We start from the raw sequence: 20,475 nt of genomic DNA on the forward strand, positions 1-20,475 counted from the left end.
CTCTACTCTCTCTCTCTCTCTCTCTCTCTCTCTCTCTCTCTCTCTCTTCTTTTTTTTTTTTCGGGTCACATGCCATCTGATTTTCAGTCCCTAGACTAGCTCAATAACCAGTATAGTTGTATTGGTGCTCGCATGTTAATCCTGCGCATCTCGGGATATTGCTTCGCGGAAATAGGGCCGTATTGAGTCCGAAAAGCTGATACAGATCACATTTCCTCAAGCATGTTGGCAGCGGACAAGAAGGGGGGAAAATATGACAGTAACGGAGTAGATGAGTGGTTTAGGTTAGTAGACCTCAAGCCGTAGAAATGTGGCCAACTTTACGATGCCACCATTCCTTCCACTCCAAAACCTTCTTACCAGTCCGGGCCTCCTCAGCCGCAAAGACTAGCGCGTGGCTGCGTATGACTTCCTCGAGGGTGCATCCAATGAATTTTGCTTGTGCATCCTCTGCTGTCCAACCGTGGTTCTTTACGTGATCGACGGCGAGGATGAATTGTCTGGTCAGGCCCACGTCGCCACCCCCGTGGCCCAAACTTTCCAGTCGTGGCTTGAAGGTTCTTGTCTCTCCCGTCCGGAAATCCTCAATCGTGATAGTCTTGGAGTCGGCATATATTTCGCCTTCTGTTCCGTAAATGTACGAATAGCGGTCGCACTGCTTCTTTGTCTGTGCTATCATGTGAAAGGTTGCCTGCTTGGATCCCCGACCGCCAGGGGGATTCGACCCGGCATCGGTGGCGCTCGAACCTAGTGGTTCGTCGTCCCAAGTCATGGTGACAACTTGTTCGTCGCAGACATCGTTATCCGACTCAAATACACATCTCCCAAACCAGTTCTGCTTGTCAATCTCTGACTGTGGTGTTGAATCCGTGTAGTCTTCTGCTAGCTTTGACATCAATACCTGATGTCTCTCGCTTTCATCAAAGCTCTCGATGTCTGGCAACACGATGCTGACCGGCCAGTGCGTATTACCAGTCTCGAGACCTTGATGCTTGGGACCGACATAAATCCTCTTGCTAGAGTACATGCAGTCCTTTTCAATAGGACAGCTAAGGCAGTTGGTGGCGCTTGCTGCTGCTTTCGGCTTCCTGCTCTTCTTGAAGAACTGCAGCGAGCCAGAAGACGAGACTGTCGAAGGCAGGTGCGGAGGCGCATCCGAGCCCGGAGCGGGTGAGCACAGGAGCCACAAGATGATATCGATATCATGGCAGCTCTTGGTCAGGAGGGATGGTGCCGTGGTTGATTCCTTTCTCCAGTTGCCTCGAACGTAGCTGTGCGAGAAATGCCACCAGCCAACCGGTTCTGTATGTACTACGCTCAGGATGTCACCTATGGCCTTGTCCTCTAGGAGCAGTTTCCGCAGCATGATGTTGTGTGGGCTGTATCGCAATACATGCCCAATGGAGAAGACCTTGTCCTTCTGCTGCGGTGCGAGCGCCCGATACATGCCGACGCAATCATCCAATGTCGTTGCTAAAGGCTTCTCGCACATGATGTGTAGGCCCAGGGGTGCCAAGCCCACCACGACGTCGTGGTGCATCTCGTCGAGTACACAAACAAAGGCGGCGTCGACGCCCTCGGGCACAGTTTCGCCAGAGCTCTCGCGCGCCCTGCGCTCCGTCTCCCAGGAGACAAAGTCTCTCCAGTCGGCAAATAGCGAGCCCTGGGGTGCTTTGTCGGTGCCATGGATGAAGTTCTGGCCAAACTGCTGCCTCTTATACTCATTGGGCTCTGCAACGGCAACCACCACTCCATTGCTTGATGATATCGCCGCCCTGGCATACGTACGTCCCCGCGACCCGGCCCCGATGATTAGAATCCTCGGCGGCCTTGCAGACATGGGCGGCGGTGGCGGAGGAAGCGCCGAGATGCCGTCAGCCTGCTGGGAAAGGTCCGTCGGTCCTTCGTCGACAATGTTGTGCGGCGCCATTGTGACACAGGCAAGCTAGTCGAGACTGACAAATGGGTATAGAAGGATCGCAGCGGGCCAACAAGGATGAACAGATGCTTCTTATGCTCACACCCAAGACTCCGATATCTGCTAGTTTGAGAACTGATGGCGATAAGGAGAGGAGGGAGAGGGACAGACAGAGAGTAGCGACCCTCGAGCTCACCGTCGCAGTGCAACGTAGCAGACGGTACGTACCTTTACCAATTAGGGGGATCGGTTGGGTTGGTAATCGAGACTAGCGCCATCTTCATTGGCTCAATTGAGGGGCAGCCGATTGATTATAGGCGTAGCAATTGTAAATACTGTACCTAGGTAGAGGTAATAAGTCGGCATATGGGTCATATGACCTTGCAGTATAAAATATACACTCTTTTATTACATTGTTAATCAAGTCACAACGGGTTTTTAAAGTGCTTACAAGTTGCATCACGGACAAGAAAGAAAAAGAATTTGTCCAGGGTTTTTCTTTCATTCTTTTTTTTTTCCTTCCCGGCGGGAACATTTCGCTACTTTTAAATTGTAATTTCTACCGTTTGGATCCTCGAATGTCTTTTCTCCTTGGCAGCAATCTCATCCAATGCTGGCTTGAGCATATCGGCTCTCTCCTGGGAGAAATGCCGAGCAGGAACCTCGTGCTCAAACAAAAGGTCCAGCTCGGCGTATGTCAAACCTCGGGACTCGGGCAGTCGAAACCATGTCCAAAACAGGAACAGCAGGTCAATACCCGCCCAGAAGAAACCACCCTTGGCGCCCCAGTCCCAGTCGTTTCTGCCCACAATCCTGGGCATGATGGCGTTGTTGACAAACACGGCGCTGTTGTAGCTTGCCCGGGCAATCACCACGGTCTTGATCCGCAGACGGGTGCTGGCTATCTCAGCAAAGACGGCATCTAGTGAGTTGGCGTGTGTTAGCTTCTAATCTTTCTTCCTCCCTGAATCATGTATGGAGCCGAGCCATAGGTCAAGGTTGGTGGTAGTCAAGGCCAGAGAAAATATATGGGAGAGGAGATCACTTTTCAGTGTATTCTTCCAGAGAACATGTGTGAACAACCACCCACCAAAAAAAAAAAAAAAAAAAAAAAACCAAATCAGGGGTTTTTGGTACTTACAGCAAATAGGACCCAAAGAAAGCTGAAATAAAAAGAGCATAAAAATAATGAGGGCGCCGACTGCCCAGCTAGTCCCAGCGTTGCTGTCAGGGGCGAGGCCCAGGAATCCAATAGCCATGAGGATGACAAACATCGAGGACAAGCCCGACAGGTATAGAAAGCGACGTCCAAAGTACGTCATGAGCCACCAAGCTAGGATGCAGCCAATCAAGCCGACGCAGCTCTGGACGACATTGAGGTTGAACGCGCTGTTGGTATCGAGCCCAGCCCTCACCATGAACTGAACGCCGTATCCCATAAATGGGACACCGCAGAAGGCTTGGGTGATGCAGACCATGGCGGCAATCTCGGTCCGTCGCAAGTCGCTCTTTTGAAAACAGTGCCAGTAGTTTGTACCGGCCTGTGCCTGTCTCTCAAACTTGTCTGTAACAATCATCATCTCAACGTGCGAGTCAACGTCAAAGTCCATGCTGCCGGGTCTGGGACTAGTAAGCATGCGAATCGCAGCTTTGGCCTCGTCGATCCGGCCTTTGCGGACGAGCCACCATCTGAAACGAGTTTACTTAGTATTTTGCAATCGATTTTTCTTTTTCTTTTTTTCACCCAACAACTGGGTCTATCAAGACTCACGGCGATTCTGGGCACATGAGAGTGGCAATGGTGACTGGAATAGGCCACAGCCATTGCAGTGCAAACGGGATCCGGTATCCCCACTCACTATCAATGTTGAGCAGCCCACGAAGAATGCCAGTGGACAATAGTCCGCCAACTACCCAGCAGATGTTGACCCACGAAGTCATGTATGCTGCAGTGTGTATATGTTAGTTTTGACTGGAAAGCCTCCCCACGGAAAGCGACAATGGTGCATATGAGAATTTACCTCGAAGATGAGTCGGACACAGATCGCTGTGGTGAAGAATATTTCCAGTCAGCTCGTCCACGGTCCTCACTTTATGCACACAAAACATTTAGGGTATCTACTAACGCAGCGTAGGAAACTGCCAAGGTCTGGAAAACGCCCCACGGGAGGCCCTGGATGATACCTCCAATGAGGTACATGTCCAGGCTCGTGGAAAAAAAGGGAATGAAGATTGCGGCCACCATGGCCATCATTGTGGCGACCATGGTCTTCTTGTATCCGAGCCATTCAGAGAGATAACCATTGATGGCCAGCCCAATGATGCAGCCGACTTGGGTGCCGTTCAGTATGATGGTCTGCCAACGAGCAGAGACCAGTCTGCCACCGTCGGGGTCGACCTCGTCGCCGAACTTGTTCTTGAATGCCGGAAAGGGAAAGAAGTTATTCATCAACGAAGTATCATAGCCCTCCATGATGACAGCGAGCGAGATGAAGAAGGAGAAAGCAATGGCTTTTTTCCAAAACAGGAAGTCCTCAACCAAGCTCATATTCCGTTCATCATACAGCGCCGTCACCATTGTCTCCTCTATGGCGACATCTTTCCCACCCGCGGTCGAGGTGACGCTGGCAGTCGTCTGACGGCAGGTCTTTACATTTTCTCCAGCCATTGAGGCGGCCGGAATTCGTGGATCGTGGCGTAGCGTAGCGGTCAAGAGCTAGCTAGCCAGCTGTTCGCGGCCTGATGAGCCGAACAAAGAGGGATAGGAAGGGGTTTAATATGAAAAATAAAATAAAAAATCAGCCTGGCCGTGGAGGCCTCTACTAGTGTCGTCGTCGTGATCCTCTGACTGTCTAAACAAAACCTCAATTGTACGCAGTGTATATATGAAAGAGCACGGATGCAGCTTATATTACAGTCGGCGATACTCGTGTCATGGTGCCTACTTGTACGCGTGAGCATACGACGTCGACACGAATACAATCATGTTTTTTTCTCCAACCGATGCCGTAAGCCTCGGCGGTCAGTCTGCTAGACTGTGATCTTTCCACGAACAGCTGAAATGAATCGACAAGTTTTCACGGAATGAGCCGCAAAAGCAGCAATCGACTCCGGGCGCGGCGGGGGGCCCGCTAAGGACATCCCGAGCGAACGTGCCTAGGTACGAGTAAGTCAGTCCCTCAGGTAGGTAAGGTAGGTATGGGATGTCCGCGTCTCATGACGACGAGGCTGAAGGGGTGAGGAGAAAGACTAAAAAAAAACCGTTGCAATTATTTTTTTCAGCTGTCGCTCGGCCCCATACCTATTGTGAAATAGCAGAGGTGTAGTCGGGTCTCTGTGTCTTGGAAAAATAATAAGCATGTGCCCAAAACTTTGATTTCCATTTTCCCCCTTCAGATCGGACGAAAGAGAAAAGAGGATCCCAAAGCAAGCCAAGAAAATGCTGGATTGCGGGGAAAAGAGTGGAAAGGGCCCAAAGGTCTCGCGGCATCGTGGATCGTCGACTCCGGTCTTGGGGCGTTTTCCGCCTCATTTCCCGCCGCTAAGAGTCTCTTGTCGGCATGGCCTCTCCCTTCTCGGCATCGCCTGTTCCTAAAGGATGCCCTTTTTGACTTTGAGCCGTCAGGGACCTGCAGCGGGGCAGTTGCTTCGTTCAGCCTAGGGGGGACTCCCAACTCCCAGGGGACCGACGAGACAGGCACACTGTTCGATTCGTGTGGGTTCTCGCGGCACGTTGCCTGGATGCCGCGCTTCTCGAGCAACCTTGGACCTCTGCTATGTTTTATATGTCGTCAGTTTTCCGCCCTATCGACGCGCGCAGCCATGGCAACGTACTCTGAATTTCCCGATCGATTTTCTTCGTCTCTTGTCTTCGTGGCTCCATGGTTCAGGTTCGGATGGAGCACAGATCAGCAACGAGCGCCCCGTCCTGCCCTGTCCTTTCCTACCTTGCCGCCATCTCTCCGCACTCCAGTCTCGCTTCCCCGGATTCAGGATTCGAGAACGTGACCGAATCTCTTGGTTAGACTTGCCATAGGGCAGATAGGTAGGTATACTATACTTGCATACATACCTACTACTACTAGGTTTACCCAGATCGGACTCTAATCTACCCACCCTCCCGCAGAAAAAAAAAAAAAAAAAAAAGGAACACACTGCCTACGTACCATTCGTACTATACTGCGTGCTTGCTCCGGTCTACCCTCTGGTGTGGTTCCGGTCCCGTACCGAAGACCTGGCACTTGGGTGGGCCTTGGAGTGAGTGTAACCAGCACTCACAGTAATACCCAATGCGTAAACCTTCAGCTTGCAGTGCCTGTCGGTAAGTTGTCCTCCCGCTTTCCGCCTCATTTGGCCCAGGGAAAGAAAGCAAGATATTCCTGAGTAGTATAGTCAATAACTCATCGATACAGAGCACGCCGGCGGAGATGTACTTGGCCAGCCAACACTACAGCCACGGCCTGCGAGTATTGTACCTCGCGCCGCCTGCGCTGTGTTCAAGAGCCTCCAGAAGGAGGTTATTATCACAAGCGCCAGACAAGACTACAGGAGCCTGGCCTTGGTGGAGGCGGCGGCGGCGGTGGAGGGGGAGGAGGGGGAGGAGGCGCTGGTGGTGGTGTCGTAGAGTTGCCATTGTCGCCAAATCAAAACACGAGCTTGCTCTTCACCGGACCCCAAGTCGAGCTCCCTCCGATGCCATTGCGATTGGAGCTGGCAACCCTCTACTTTGACTATATCCATGACCAGTTCCACTCTCTCTTTCACAGACCGAGTTTCATGGACGATGTAGCCAATGATCGAGTGGCGCCTGTCGTGCTGCTTGCGATATTTGCCCTCTCAGCGAGGTAAGAATTCCCCTCGTCTTGCTCAAGTTCCTCCAGGCTCGTCGGGCATCATGAGCCAAGATATTGATTGTTGCGACAAAGGTTTTCGTCGAACCCGCTTTTGGCAAATATCGAACCCCGAAATCGTGGAGAAGCTTTTCGCTTGGCTAGCGAAAGTCTGCTCAAGGTCCGTGATATTTCGACGCAGACATGTCAGGTGTGCATCTTGCTCGGCGGCTACGCGGCCGGCCACGGCGACACCGACGTAGAGAATCTCTACTATACCCTGGCCGGCCGTATGGCTCTGACTCTGGACTTTCCAAATAAACCTGCGTCTAATAGCCTCGAAAGAGAAATTAATATACGAAGTCAGTAGTGATGGATCCTACCTCGCCCAGGCAAGAAACAAATGTGAACCTTGCTGACATTTTCACGCCTAGCCTGGTGGACCATCTGCATGGTGGACGTGTGGTCCTCCACGGCGGTAAAGTTGCCAAAGATCATGCCCAATTTGCATTCTGTGCCTCTACCCATGGACGAGCTTCCGTTCTTGGCACTCCCCGGTAGCTTTGCTATTGAGATGGCCAATAGTCCGCCCACGTTTGGTTCTCCGCTCCTGTCGCAGATGATCAAGCTCAACAGGGTCCTCGCCCAGGTGAATGATTTCAACCGGAGGTGTGTTGAAGAACGGCTCGAGGGCTCTGCCCTAGAAGTTGGCATACAGTGCCTATCGCTCGAGTTGGAGCGATGGCTTGTTGGCCTGCCCTATAATATGCGGGATACGCCAGAGAACTTTGCTTGGTTTGCGTCTCGCGGCCTGGGGCGTGTTTACGCTGCTGTTTATCTGGGTGAGTTCAATCCTTATCCCAAGGTGTCAAACTTGATCCTGGGCCTTTGCTGGCTGGCAGGCAAACTAATGCTTGATGCCAGGTTATTACCATTATGGGCAGTTGCTCTATTACCAGTTTCTGGGGGCCGACTCAAACAGGTCGATGAGCTCATCACACATCTATGCTGATAGATGCAAAGATCATGCTGCCAAGCTGTGCGAAATGGTGTATCAAACGTTTGATGCACCCGGTAGTGAGGTTTTGTACGCGGCCGTTGCCCATGTGATTGTCATTGCCTCGACAGTGCAGATCCACACTCTGTTGTTTTCTGGCGACGAAATGCAGATCCGGCTGTCAAGGACACGACTGGAGCGTAACTTTGAGATACTGCTGCAACTTAGGCCATACTGGTCGAGCGTCGACAGTGCCATGAGCCGTTTACGAGCATTTCATCAGACGTGCCTGAGACGAAGCAAGGCCAGTTTTGTGCTGGATAAATGGCTTGTACGGTTCCTTGTCGAGTTTGCTCCATACATGGAATCGGAGCCACGGGACACGGATCCCGATTATGAGGCATTGTGGTCTCTGTCGAAAGAACAGCAGCACCGAGCCGCGACTTCTGCAATGGCTCCATGATGTATGAGATCAGAGGAAAGATGCCTTGACACACGAAACGGACACATTAGCTCTGGCGTCGCGGCAGCGAGCACATGAAAGACCGGGAGAAGAAGAAGAAGGAGAAAGAAAGGATAGCAGTGGTTTCTGGAAGAAATTGAAGGCGCCGCGGATTGGTGAGATACCAAGGTGGAAGATGATTGATATTATATGAGTCTAGCAGAGTGACGACCCTGAGCAGTGATGGTCGCATATCCATGTCAAGCGTTTCGGCATTCGGGCGATGTGGAAATGGTGTTTTGTGGTAGAGAACAGGGTTGCACCAGTATTGACGATAAATGCCGTGCAGGAAAGAAACCAAACCCGGCCCTGCTTATATATATGTACAAACTATATTTATTGCCTATTCTATAGCTTGGGGCGGAAAACTCTAGGCTAGTTTTCCTCCCTCACTTATAGCGTCCCACCTATTATACGAGCCTTACACCGCCGCCGTCTCCCGAGCCGTCCACAGCAGACTTTCCTTGGCGCCGGCTCCCACCCGCCAGCGCGGTCACGGCAGATCAAACCGTCCACTCGTGAACGGTAGCAATGGCACCTTGTCGGGGGAGGGGGGTCGCATCTTATCTTATATCCGGGCTATGTATCCTGATAGGACCTACGCAAGGCACTGGTCTCCTTCGTCTTCGTGACAACCAACCCTATGCCCTGTGCTTTGGCATCTGTTCCAGCACAACCACGACTCTAGGACGCAATGCTGCATCCGAATATGGGTTTCCTAAGGGTCGTTCTGTTCGTTGCTGCCATGCTAGTCCTTGGAGCTGCTGCAATCAATAATGGCTTGGCCTTGACGCCTCCAATGGGATGGGTGCGCCACTCTTTCTCTTTTCCTTTTTTCTCGCTCCCCGCACCCCCCTACCTGACTGTCACGAGTGATGCTAACCCATGGGATCTGGGAAGAACAACTGGAATGCTTTTGGCTGCCATGTGTCGGAAGACCTGCTCCTGACCACGGCCGAGCGGGTTGTCGGCCTGGGATTGAGGGATCTTGGATATCAATATGTCGTACTGGACGACTGTTGGCAAGATGTTAATGGCCGCGATCAGAATGGCCGACTCCAGCCGGAACCCAGCAAGTTTCCGCGGGGCCTCAACTTTCTATCCGACTACTTGCACAGCCTGGGTCTAAAATACGGAATGTATTCGAGCGCTGGCGAGATGACATGTGCCCGTTTCGGTATGTAACGAGGAGCTCTGTCCTTTATGTCGCCCAGGTGAACACCTAGGTCAGTTGACTAACTCTACAAGAGGGATCGCTCGACCATGAAGCAGAGGACGCGCAGAGCTTTGCATCATGGGGCATTGACCTTCTCAAGTACGACAGTTGTTACCACATGGGTCGAATTGGTACACCCCAGATCTCCTTTAACAGATTCAAAGCCATGTCCGATGCCCTGGTTGACACTGGTCGTCCCATTCTTTTGAATCTCTGCAATTGGGGGGAAGACTATGTACACACTGTGAGTAGCCTCCTCCATGGTAACTCGGCAGCATACCTCGTATGCCCTGAGTATGTACCTAGGCAGGTACACACCCGGGACTCGCTGACATTGTACGTGGCCATCCAGTGGGGAATGTCCATAGCCAATTCCTGGAGGGTCACGGGGGATATTTACGACTCCTTCACCAGACCCGACGATCTGTGCGGTTGTGACACGAGCATATCTGATCCATTTTGCATCGCACCGGGCACACACTGTTCCGTTCTGTTCATCCTCAACAAGGTCGCCGCATTTGCCGACCGCAGTATTCCCGGGGGATGGAGCGATCTAGACATGCTCGAGGTCGGCCAGGGCGGCATGACAGACGAGGAGTACAAGGCGCATTTTGCTCTGTGGGCCGCCATGAAGTCCCCTCTGTTTCTGGGAAACGACCTTAGGGACATGACGGCATCTGCATTCTCCATCATCAACAACCCTGCCATCCTGGCCCTGAACCAAGACCCTCACGGACGCTCCATTACTAGGGTGAGACGTGAGGTTGACGGTGTCGCCAAGGATGAATGGGGGATCGGAGAGACGCACGTCTGGAGTGGCTACTTGCAAAATGGTGACGAGGTTGTCATACTTCTCAATGCCGGAGCGGCCGACATGGAAATGAAGGCTACATTGGCCGAGATATTTGTATCTTTTGGTCCTGGCGGCTCAGCTCCGCACGTCAAGAGTGACTGGTCGGTCCATGATCTCTGGGCTCACCGCATGCCTCACAAGACGGCAGCTGCCATAGTAGATGCCATATCTGATGACGAAAGGGCCGCCATCTATAAAAATGCGAATTGGTACAATTCCACAGAAACGCCATACGCAGAAGGTCTACGAAATGGCGACCCAAGGCTGTTTGGCGAGAAGATTGGTGTAATTGAGGCGGGCGGAACCCTAAAGGCCGAGGTCAAGAGTCATGCTGCTAGAGTTTTCCGACTCAGGAGGATTCAAAAGCCTGGAGAACTATTCAAAGAAAAAAGACATGACAGGATGGCAAAGGACGAGTTATAGGTGATTGTAGAAGAGTGAGATTCTCGTTGGTGCTACATCGGAAGCCTGATGATTCCGAAACATCTTTTTATGGTTATTTGTACATATCTCCTGGCGCTGGATCTCTTGATTAGGATAACTCTTCTACTGGGTAATATTGTTTTTTTTTTAAACATGATCCAAAGAAGCAGAACACACAAAGGATGAGATCAAGTGACTATGCAGTCTGCAGACGTGCGGGGTATCCGCTTTTCCAATGAAGCTAGGTTAGGTAGGTTTAGATTACTACTGCCAATTGGGTGGATTCTGATCTGGTTCCAAACTGCCTTTTGCGGCGGGCCATTCTTTACAACTCAACACCTATCACCGTGCATACTACCTGTATAGTGTCTGAATCCCAGGCTCTCTGCTAACCGAGTAACAATATCCTTTTGTACCTACCACAGGCCCAGAAGAGCTTGGATTAGAGGTATTCGTTGCCTTTCTTCGTATAGTCACCATATCCTGGCCTGCTCGAGTCAAGGTCAATGTCGAACAATTTAGTCTCGGCCAGTGACTCATTCAGACTTTTGGACCTATTCTCATCAATGCCTGCATAGTGTTTCAAGTCACAAGCTGATACCTGCTGACATTCGTATGTCCAATCTTTCAGCCACTCCGAACAAGAGGCTCCGACTTGCTGTTTGAGTCACTCTTTGCTCGGTGGACATTCTGTGAGGCATTCAGCGTATGGTGTGGGCTTTGTTCTGAGAAGAGGTATCGTGCCTTCAAGTCTAAACGTTGAGGATGGGGTTGTCGTCCCTTGATGCAAATATCCCGGTTGTACCTGCGACGTCTACATCATCGTCACGGCATAGACGAAGAGGATATCTCAACTGAACAGCGTGATTCCCGCCTGCCCACAAGTTACTGAAATTTATCGAGAACCAAACCCTACCTCGATCTGGATTCCCACATTTTCTCTTTCCAAACGACAACTTGCCACAACTGGAGGGAGCCCATTCCGTCGACAAGAGCTTAGGCGCAAGGTGTATCCATTCGTTTGAGCTTCGGCTTCCGAGGCATTTTATATGTCGAACAATCCTCTGGCCAAATCTCCTTACTATCCGATTGATGATAGCAATAATCATAACGCCCTTCTCGGCCTCCACGACCCTCCGCGCAAGAAGGGTACTCGCCCAAACATCTTCAAGTGAGCGAGACTCCATTCAGATTTCAGAATTGATTCTGCTCTTCTCACCTTTTCGATATTGTCTGGCCCCTTTCTTCCTCCTCCTTCGAGGTCACAATACCTGCGATCCACAATGGGGGGCCAAGCATTCACCAAAGGACCCGATGGCCTCTACACTCCGCGCATGCCTCGAGACATCTACGAGCATGTTCGAGACCACTGCCACGCGCTCCTTCGTGAGCTATTCGTAATGGTAGCCACTCCCATCGAAGGCCCGGGCAAGAGCGATTTTGGCGACATTGACATCTTTGTTGCCGTCAAGAAGGAAGACTACTTTGGTGCATCTGCCGCTTCGAATCTTCCGGGAGCCGCCGAGAAGCTCCCCTTTGGCACTATTGCGGCCCTCTTTGGCGCGGAGCGCAAATTTCAGGAGAGGGACAATGTTGCTAGTAAGTCATGCCTCGCTTATGAAAGCATTCTCTTCTTTATTGCTGGGGGACAAAATTCTTGCCAACTTTGTACATGAGCATACTGACTCTATCGTAATAGTGTTTGCCATTCCGTGGCCCAATCACCTTCCCGAAGGCGTCAAGGATACAGTCGATACCACAAGCGACAAGCTGCGCTTCATCCAGGTCGATATACACATCTGCCCAACTATTCAAAACTTGGAGTGTAGGTACACCTATCCCGCGAACACGTTCATGCCCAAGATTTATCTGCTCATCATGAAATCCCCAGGGTTCCTCTTCAAGCATGCACACGGAGATCTGTGGAACCTCCTAGGAAGTACCATTCGACCTTTCGGCCTCACCGTGGACGAAGTCGGCCTGTACCTCCGCATCCCAGAGGTTGAGAAGCTGGACAAGAAGAAGGCCAAGGTCCTCCTGACCACCGACCCGTCTGAGACCCTGCGCTTCCTCGGCCTGCGCTTGGACAAGGGACAGTGGGAGCAGGCGTTCTCCAGCAAGGAGCTGGTGTTTGAGTACGCTGCTACTTGTCGCTTCTTCTGGGTGAAGCCTAAGCTTGCCGACGCTGACCATGATGATAATGATGATGATGAGGGCGAAGGAGCCCTAGATATAAGCGGCGACTACCGCAAGGACAAGCTCAAGTCCAATGATCGCAAGCGAATGAACCAACGCCCCCTCTTCCGCCAGTGGATCGAAGAATTCCTGCCCAAGTGCCGCGCAGAGGGCCGATTCATGACACGACCTACGACCAGACAAGAGGTGACAGAAGAGGCCTCGGACGAGTTTGGCGTTCGCGAGACCTATGTAACGCAACTCGGCGACTTTCTCAAGGAGCGTCAAAGGCTTACGCTCTGGAAAGAGGTCATCAAGCCTGCCATTCCGAATGATCTCGAACCAAACTTTCGCAGTTGCGCTGCTAGTGCCATGAAGAAGATCGTCATGGAGGACAACGAAGCTTTTGGTGTCCAGCCCACAACGGCTCTCAAGGATGACAATGGACTCTATCTAGAAGACAAGGTTCGCCAATTCGTCGAGGCCAACTGGCAGGAGGTCGGTCGTGTCGCTGTGGAGCAGAACCACATTCGATACTTGGAAAGTCTCGCTGCAAAGGCCAAGAAACGAACGAGCACAGGTGATGAGAAGGAGAATATGGGACCAACCCAGTAAAAGAACAGATAAAGAGAAGTAGACAAGATATACATGGAATATCCGAGAAACCTCGTCATTGTTCATACCCCTTGGCAGACACCATTATAGTCTTGTTTCCACATTAATTTTTGATGCACAAGATCCGTTCGCCAATCCTCTGAACGCATGGTGCAATCAGCAGATACTTTTGACACCGTGTCTACTTTGTATTTCTCATCATAGCTTAAAATCGGCATTGGTTTTCTCCCATCCGTGCTCTGTCGCTTCCTTGTCCGCGACTTGCTCGGCCAGAGACATTTTAAGCTGCTTTGCCCGATCTGAGCACAACTCGTACATTGTGCTCAAATTGAAAAGAAGAGTATGTGATGTTTGGCCCTCTTTGACTTGCTTTTCCAGTACACCACGTCCCTGCAACAAGTTAGCTTGAAAAAAGAAACAAACAAAATCGACAAGGAGAAAGGAAGATGACTTGATCGTACCTCCTCCATTTTTCCGAGATATAGCAGACACACGGCGAGATTGACGGCGACCATCTCGTCTCCGACTCCATTCTCGTCAAGCTCCACCTTCAAGGCTGTCCACTTTTCGAGAGCAGCCTCGTATCTCCCATCCGCCATATCCGCGAGCGCAGAGATGACTTTTTCACCCAGCTGATCAGCCTTGCCGTCTCGTACGCACCGTCTTGCGGCGTCAACGTCGCCGAGGTGCAACCAAAGCAGCGCCTTGGCTAAAGCCAGGCGTCCACCATCGCCCAGCGAGGACGGCTCCTTCAGACTCGCCAGGTGACTCGCAGCTCCGGCCAGGTCGTCCATCTCGACCAGTGCCCCAGCAACGCGGATACCAAGCTCAGCTAGCCTCTGTTTCCACGTCTCCTTGGCCGTCTGATCATGCGATTTACCTGCGCGAAGCACCTCGAAGCGGGCCTCGCGGGCCAGGTCGTAGTAGCTCACGACAGCACGGCGGGGATCACCGAATCCGAGCGTCTGGAGGCGGGTGGCGAGCACGCGTAGTTCCCAGGGCATCAGGTGGGTGCCACTGACAGGGTCAAGGTAGAAGCCTTGGTTCAAGTCCTGCAGCGCCTTGGCCTCTTGAGCGGCGAGCGGGACTGCGTCGATCAGGCACAAGCAAGCCAGGCGCGTGTATAGCAACGAGAAGATGCGAGCATAGTCATGTGGGTCGGCTGGCGGATGTGCAGCTGCCTGTGTCGCCGACACGGGACTGCTAGTGAGTGCCTGGACACTGGCAATGGCTGCTGCGCGGAAATGGCCATTTGCTACAAGTTCTGGGATGGGCGTCTCCGGCGCCGGCTGCTTGCTGGGATTCCGAAACGGGGCCGGCACAGTGATTGGTGTGAGCTGGTGGAAGATCTCGGGACGCAAGAGATGTGAAAAGTCCCGTGATGCAACGGGAATATTTGCCGACGGAGCTGGCGACCGTGCTGGCGACCGGGAGCTTGTCCGTGAGCTCGCTTGCTGCGAGGCAATGAACCGCGCTGCTGGTGCTGGCGGGGGGGACCGCGGCGATGATAGAGGTCCCCTTTTCAAGGCCGAGTCAGCCTGCTCATCTGTATATCCGAGTACCGGGATAGAGGACCTACTCGTCAGGATCCAGCGGACCTTTAGTCACCGCTCGAGGGCGGGAGGCTAGGAAGTTGAACATGTCAGCTGCTGTCTTGAGAACAATTCTGGGACCCGGCCGTCATGGGCGCCTATAGCGAGAGAGATGCGAGTAACAAAAAGGTACAGGAGACCGAAAAGTCACATGAGACCGCTATCATTCAAAGATGATGTGTGCAATGCAGTGTGTAGCTGCTCCAAGCAAGCAGACCTTGGACAGTAATACAAAACAAGTACAATAAGCAGCATCTGGCCTATCACTGGCTTCGTCCCCAACAATGACATCGACGCCTCCCATCGTATGCAGGTTTCACTTACGCCTTGCCCCCGATCGGTTTCTCGTGTGTCCTTGGTTTAACGCGCTGCGCTGTGACTGCTCCATGATATCTTTTCATCAAATAGCGTTCCAAGTGTTGGAATGTTCCGAGGATACACAGCAGGTATCACCGTTTGTATGGTATGTGATTGCTGCCATCTATCTGTAGTCTATCCCTGGGCTGGGATGACGTTAAGGCGCGTCGGGCAAACCTCGGCATCAACACCAGGGGCAGCGTTAACCTCACAGCACGTTTGCGCATACGGAATTCATGGTTTCGTCTGCTGTCTCATAATGCCTGCCCTCCTCATCTTAACATTGTGTATTTTCATTTCAATATTTCTACTTCTCACAAGAATGCGCCCCCAGTTTGATTTGATTGAGTAGTGTAGCAACCACACAGAAATATGTTGTACGACCAGCTTGAGTTAGACGGACATCATCCAAGTTGGACTATACAAGCACCACCAGTCTTTTGGAACAAGGCCGAGACGCCATTCAAAACATTACATCAATAATAACCAGTGCATTTGTTCTAGCTGTTCCACCGCCGGACATTATGGCATGTCCGCAAATTGATACGCTTTTGTGGCCCCCCCTTTTCCGCAGTCACTCTATGCAAGGTCGGTCTTTTCGACTGTTCGATCCCATTGAACAACCATGGCCCACCACGCCTTTGCCACCTGCTACATTGCTTGCCTATATATGGCTGTTGATTCCTACCAACTTCATTATGTCATGCTGATTCGCCAGTCTCTCAGTGCTTCATCAACTGATGAACCTGTCCAAATCTTAAGAGGAGCCAATCTTGTTAAGCCCCTTGAGGCTACCCAAACTCAAGGCCAGTCCTTGCGATCTGCTTCTTATCCGGACGAAACCAGTAATAGGCCCGTCCTCGCCCTCCTTCTCAATACTCAGGTTGGCCAAAGCATCCTCGCCTGATGGTCAAAGTGTTAGCATATCGGCCTGCGATTCAATGTTATAAAGAGGAATGCTAGTAACATACCAAATACACTCCGGGCATAGAGGTTCGCGCTGAGGAATTGACAGTCGCCCTTGAGACTAGCCTCGGGAGTCAAACAGTTCATGTTGGTGCACTTCATCAGCTCATCCAGGAACTCGCGCAGAGACTTGGCCTTTGAGTTGATGTTGACCTTGTTCTCCCATTCAAACTCGGTCCACATGGTTCGGAACTGCGTCTCTGTACAAGTAGCTGGCTGAATGTAATCCATAATGTCAACGTGCAAGTCATTCAAGATGACAACGTTTGTATCTGTGCTGTGGGCGCCGTCGTATACGACATTGCCAAAGATTACTCCGGTATCTGTCGATGACACCTTGATTGTGCACTGCACATTGTGGAAGTCGTGAGGCCCGAGGTTCTGTGTCGTGGGTCGCTCCACCACCTTGAGGTCACCGAGAGTGGCGAATTCTACTGACAGATTTTGCAAAGTCTCGGTGGTCTGGTTTACTAATAAGACATCAAGAACGATATCGAACTGGTGGACCTTGACATAGGCCTCGGCGTAGACTGGATCAGAGAAGCCAGTGAGTTGCACAACGCGACTGAGCTTGGACGAGAGATCTTCAGCTGGGGCATCACCTCCAGTAGCCTTCTCCAGATCCAATTCAATCTCCATGGCACCGTCGCCGGCGTTCTTCTTGGAGAGCTGACGAATTTGGACAGCATCGTCGACCTGGATAGCGGCCTTGGCCTTTTCGTACGCCTCTTTGGCGGCTCGCTTCTTCTCCTCAACCTGGACCATGGCACGGAAGGCTTTCCGTGTGTCTTCTAGATAGACAGTTTCTAACTCCTTCTTCTGAGAGAATTCAGCTAGAGATCTAACACAAGACATGATTCGATCGACTGAATCCTCGTCAATAGGAGCCTTGACAAACTGCGACTGACCAACACGAATGATGGAAATGCAAATCAGCATTGCTTCCGCCTTCAATGCGTTGGATCGAGCAGTGTCTTGAGAAAGCTCGGAGTGTCTCATGACCAGTTTGGTAAGAGTAGCCGAGAGGACAGTAGCCAGATAGTAGTCTCCATCAAGGATAAGTTGACGCAGTGGAGGCTTCTGTGCAGCCTTGACAGCCTCAAGCTTGGCCGCAGCTGCGGCTGAGCTAGTAAGAGCCGTCTCTGTAGCATATGTACCATCAGCCAGGACCCGTCGCGAGCCAGAAGGCTGCGCAGGCTTAGAATGGCCGTTGACCTGTTCCTCTGCTTTCTCCTCATCGCCAGCGTCGAGAAGCCGTTGTTCCGAAGCAAGAATAGGAATCTCGCCAAGACTGGCCCGGATGCCCCTCCAGGCGTTTCTGATGTCGTTTTCCTCTAGTGAGTATTCACCAATGATCCAGACGATGCCACGGTAGACCTTGCCAGCGCGCACTTCGCCGAGAGTGGCGACCAGCCGCTCAATAATGGTCTGGCGCAGTTTGGGGAACTTCTCAACCACCTCCTTGACAAAGTTGATGACATCAACAGCTGTCGTGTTGCTAAAGTCTGCAATGAAGTCCATCAGGAGCTCCACAGCCGACGGTGCCACCTCGGAGAACTTGATCGCACACTGATGGATGGAATGGATGAGCAATTGGCGGTATTCGGCATTCTTCTCGTAGGACTCGTCGACGGTCTTGGACAATTCCTTCTTCAGCAACAAAACAACTTCCTCGACATTCTTGCTTGAGACCATATCCAAAGCAAGGCCAAGAGCCTTTCTGCGCACATCAATGTCGGGACTGGAGAGAACGCGGAGTATTTCCATGGTCAGATCATCCAGCACACCCTCGTTCTTCTGGCGCAGCTGATCAACGCGGTCGAGCACGATAAGCTTGACATTGTTATCTGCTTCCTTGATGCTGAGCTCGATGAACTTGGCGGCCGCCGCCTTGACAGCTACGGGGTTTGAAGTAAGCGCGGTCAGGGAAGAGGCGGCTTCGTATACCACAGTTGAAGTGTTGGCTTCGAGTAGATCGAAGATAAGGCGCAGATATCGGGCCTTCAGGGGTGTAAGCAAGGAGACCATCCGGATTCAACATGTTTGAATCTTCTTACCTTGTTCTGCGAGTTCTGAACAGCATCCTTGCGAATGAACTCAAGTTCCACGAGCTGCAAGAGTTCTTCCGAGTTGGCGATGCCCTCAAAGACCTGGCTCAAGTATGCAAGAGCCTTGTCGTGATCTATGCTAGCAAGAGCAGAAAAGGCATTGCGCTTGCAGGTGGCGTCACTCTCCCCCTCCAGGAAAGCGGCGATCAACTCAGAAGCATCGGGGATGAGCGAGGGCGAGTGAATATAGATCGATGAGATGGCGAACACGGCGTTCTTTCGGACGTATGCGTGACGGTGCTCGAGGCAAGACCGCGCAGAGGAGAGGAGAGGCTCGATCAGTTCGGGTTCGCGAAGCTTGCACAGGAACCGCAGGGTGTTTCCACGGATATACTCGTTGGGGTGTTGAAGATCGTTACGAATGCCATTACACACCAAGATCATCTCTTGTTTCAGCTTGCCTTGGGCGTCCAACTTGGGGCAGATTTCGTCTAATTATCTTGTTAGTGCTTGGGTAGAGGTATAGGAAGCAGAGCGTAAGGGGCGATTACAGTAGAAATATAAGAGCTTCTTGAGCGGCTTGTACTTGGAGGGCATAACGAAACGGATAATGTGCATAAGCCTACACAGGATCAGTCGTCCGAATCATTAATAATCGAGGACTGCCAGTAGCAACTCACAGCCCAGGTAGCGAGTCTCCATTCAACATTATTGTGAGAATGCGCTTCATGGTATCACACTTGCTTTCGTCGGTTCCACGCTCCTAGTACGCCGTCAGCATGAACCGATCCGAGAGTCATAGACCAGAATGCATTGTTTCATACGAGCTGGTTCTTAAGGTCCTGCTGCGAAGGCACGTCGGCAGCATTGTCCTGGTGGACCAAACTGTACGCATTCTCGAGGAAGGTCGCCATGATGGTCAGGGGGGAGGGGCGGCGGTACACGACCGCTACGCCAATCTCAGGGTATCGGTTGGACTAATGTGAATACAAGTTCAAGTCGTCGCCGTGGGCTTTGCGGTTTGCGGAGGTGCAATTGCCCAATTCGTGGGATGTTCGTTGCCGGAAGCTATGTGTCCACGTAGTCTGTAAATGGGGGGATCGGTGTACTGCGCCAGGTACAGAGAGACACAGGCACAGCTGCTAGCTCGAATGGGCTGGGGTTTTGGGGGGTCGGGAGATTGAGAAAGGCAGCCCTTCTCTATGAAACTCAGAATGCAATGCGGCTTTGCATTCCCTGGTCAAAGAAAGTCGTGTAATCGGCGCAGAAGATTTCTGGCGTTGGGGGCTGATCAGGAAAAAGTGTTTCTCTCGTTGGCAAGCCGTCAGTCAAATGGCCAGCATCGAATTAAGCCTGGGACCAGACATGCCACACTTCCAATATGAGATGTGGATGTGCTGTCCCTCCCCTGGATTGGGTGTACCACTGTACACTGTACATATGGGCAGGTTCCATACAGAGTAGACTGGCTGCAGCTCCACTGCAGCTCGGAACGCTTAGAGAGTGTTGGTTTCTCCGGTTCCGATCAAGGACCACCACGGGCAGCCGCCGTCAGGTCCCTTCCACCACCATGGGCTCAGTGTATGGGCCCCGGGGGTTAGGTACCTCAGTTTTTGGGTGTGTGTCGTTCCAGTTAAGGTACCTACCTAAGGTGCCTGTATCTCAGATACGCAGCGACCTGGCCTGTAGACTCTGGCCTGTAGCTTGTTCAAGTCCAAGGGGTTCTAGCACATCCCTCAACGAAACGGGGGCGCATCGGGTTGCGCCTTTGCAGCACACGAGCCTCAGTAAAGTCCCCCACGTTTTATCACACCAGACAACTCGTTGTACCCGTATGATTGGCAACGGCAATACATTCGCTACTATAGAAGAAGTGATACTTATGTACACGTACATTTATTTACCTGTACCTAAAAGCTTGGAGCTCTGACCGCTCCCACAAGGCTGATTTCTGCCCCGCCATCCAAGTCGCGAGACAAGCACT

At 51.9% G+C, this 20,475-nt stretch overlaps 7 protein-coding genes across 7 annotated transcripts; 3 read left to right on the top strand and 4 right to left on the bottom strand.

The window, feature by feature from the left end:
* Window positions 1-295: 295 nt before the first annotated feature.
* Window positions 296-1,930, bottom strand: PFICI_00663 (uncharacterized protein; the record flags this gene model as incomplete). Its single annotated transcript, XM_007829244.1, has 1 exon — window positions 296-1,930. One exon carries the CDS (start codon window positions 1,928-1,930, stop codon window positions 296-298), a length of 1,635 nt encoding a protein of 544 aa, XP_007827435.1.
* A 533-nt stretch (window positions 1,931-2,463) lies between these two features.
* On the bottom strand, window positions 2,464-4,586 carry PFICI_00664 (uncharacterized protein; the record flags this gene model as incomplete). The annotated part of the gene is made up of 5 exons (XM_007829245.1): window positions 2,464-2,840; window positions 3,060-3,607; window positions 3,690-3,864; window positions 3,940-3,965; window positions 4,045-4,586. The coding sequence occupies 5 exons, from the start codon at window positions 4,584-4,586 to the stop codon at window positions 2,464-2,466; spliced, it is 1,668 nt and encodes a 555-aa protein (XP_007827436.1).
* Window positions 4,587-6,207: 1,621 nt separating this feature from the next.
* PFICI_00665 (uncharacterized protein) lies at window positions 6,208-8,207 on the top strand (the record flags this gene model as incomplete). Its single annotated transcript, XM_007829246.1, has 6 exons — window positions 6,208-6,239; window positions 6,331-6,497; window positions 6,543-6,762; window positions 6,844-7,109; window positions 7,182-7,589; window positions 7,672-8,207. 6 exons carry the CDS (start codon window positions 6,208-6,210, stop codon window positions 8,205-8,207), a joined length of 1,629 nt encoding a protein of 542 aa, XP_007827437.1.
* A 924-nt stretch (window positions 8,208-9,131) lies between these two features.
* On the top strand, window positions 9,132-10,738 carry PFICI_00666 (uncharacterized protein; the record flags this gene model as incomplete). Its single annotated transcript, XM_007829247.1, has 3 exons — window positions 9,132-9,423; window positions 9,495-9,706; window positions 9,815-10,738. The coding sequence occupies 3 exons, from the start codon at window positions 9,132-9,134 to the stop codon at window positions 10,736-10,738; spliced, it is 1,428 nt and encodes a 475-aa protein (XP_007827438.1).
* Window positions 10,739-12,021: 1,283 nt separating this feature from the next.
* Window positions 12,022-13,528, top strand: PFICI_00667 (uncharacterized protein; the record flags this gene model as incomplete). The annotated part of the gene is made up of 3 exons (XM_007829248.1): window positions 12,022-12,337; window positions 12,438-12,563; window positions 12,630-13,528. 3 exons carry the CDS (start codon window positions 12,022-12,024, stop codon window positions 13,526-13,528), a joined length of 1,341 nt encoding a protein of 446 aa, XP_007827439.1.
* A 198-nt stretch (window positions 13,529-13,726) lies between these two features.
* PFICI_00668 (uncharacterized protein) lies at window positions 13,727-15,169 on the bottom strand (the record flags this gene model as incomplete). The annotated part of the gene is made up of 3 exons (XM_007829249.1): window positions 13,727-13,918; window positions 13,990-15,046; window positions 15,108-15,169. 3 exons carry the CDS (start codon window positions 15,167-15,169, stop codon window positions 13,727-13,729), a joined length of 1,311 nt encoding a protein of 436 aa, XP_007827440.1.
* Window positions 15,170-16,234: 1,065 nt separating this feature from the next.
* PFICI_00669 (Coatomer subunit beta) lies at window positions 16,235-19,405 on the bottom strand (the record flags this gene model as incomplete). Its single annotated transcript, XM_007829250.1, has 6 exons — window positions 16,235-16,380; window positions 16,449-18,444; window positions 18,501-18,982; window positions 19,043-19,113; window positions 19,172-19,254; window positions 19,316-19,405. The coding sequence occupies 6 exons, from the start codon at window positions 19,403-19,405 to the stop codon at window positions 16,235-16,237; spliced, it is 2,868 nt and encodes a 955-aa protein (XP_007827441.1).
* Between the last annotated feature and the right edge of the window lie 1,070 nt (window positions 19,406-20,475).

The sequence above is a fragment of the Pestalotiopsis fici genome (assembly GCF_000516985.1).
Source record: "Pestalotiopsis fici W106-1 unplaced genomic scaffold PFICI_Scf_1, whole genome shotgun sequence".
Taxonomy (NCBI): Eukaryota; Fungi; Ascomycota; class Sordariomycetes; order Amphisphaeriales; family Sporocadaceae; genus Pestalotiopsis; species Pestalotiopsis fici.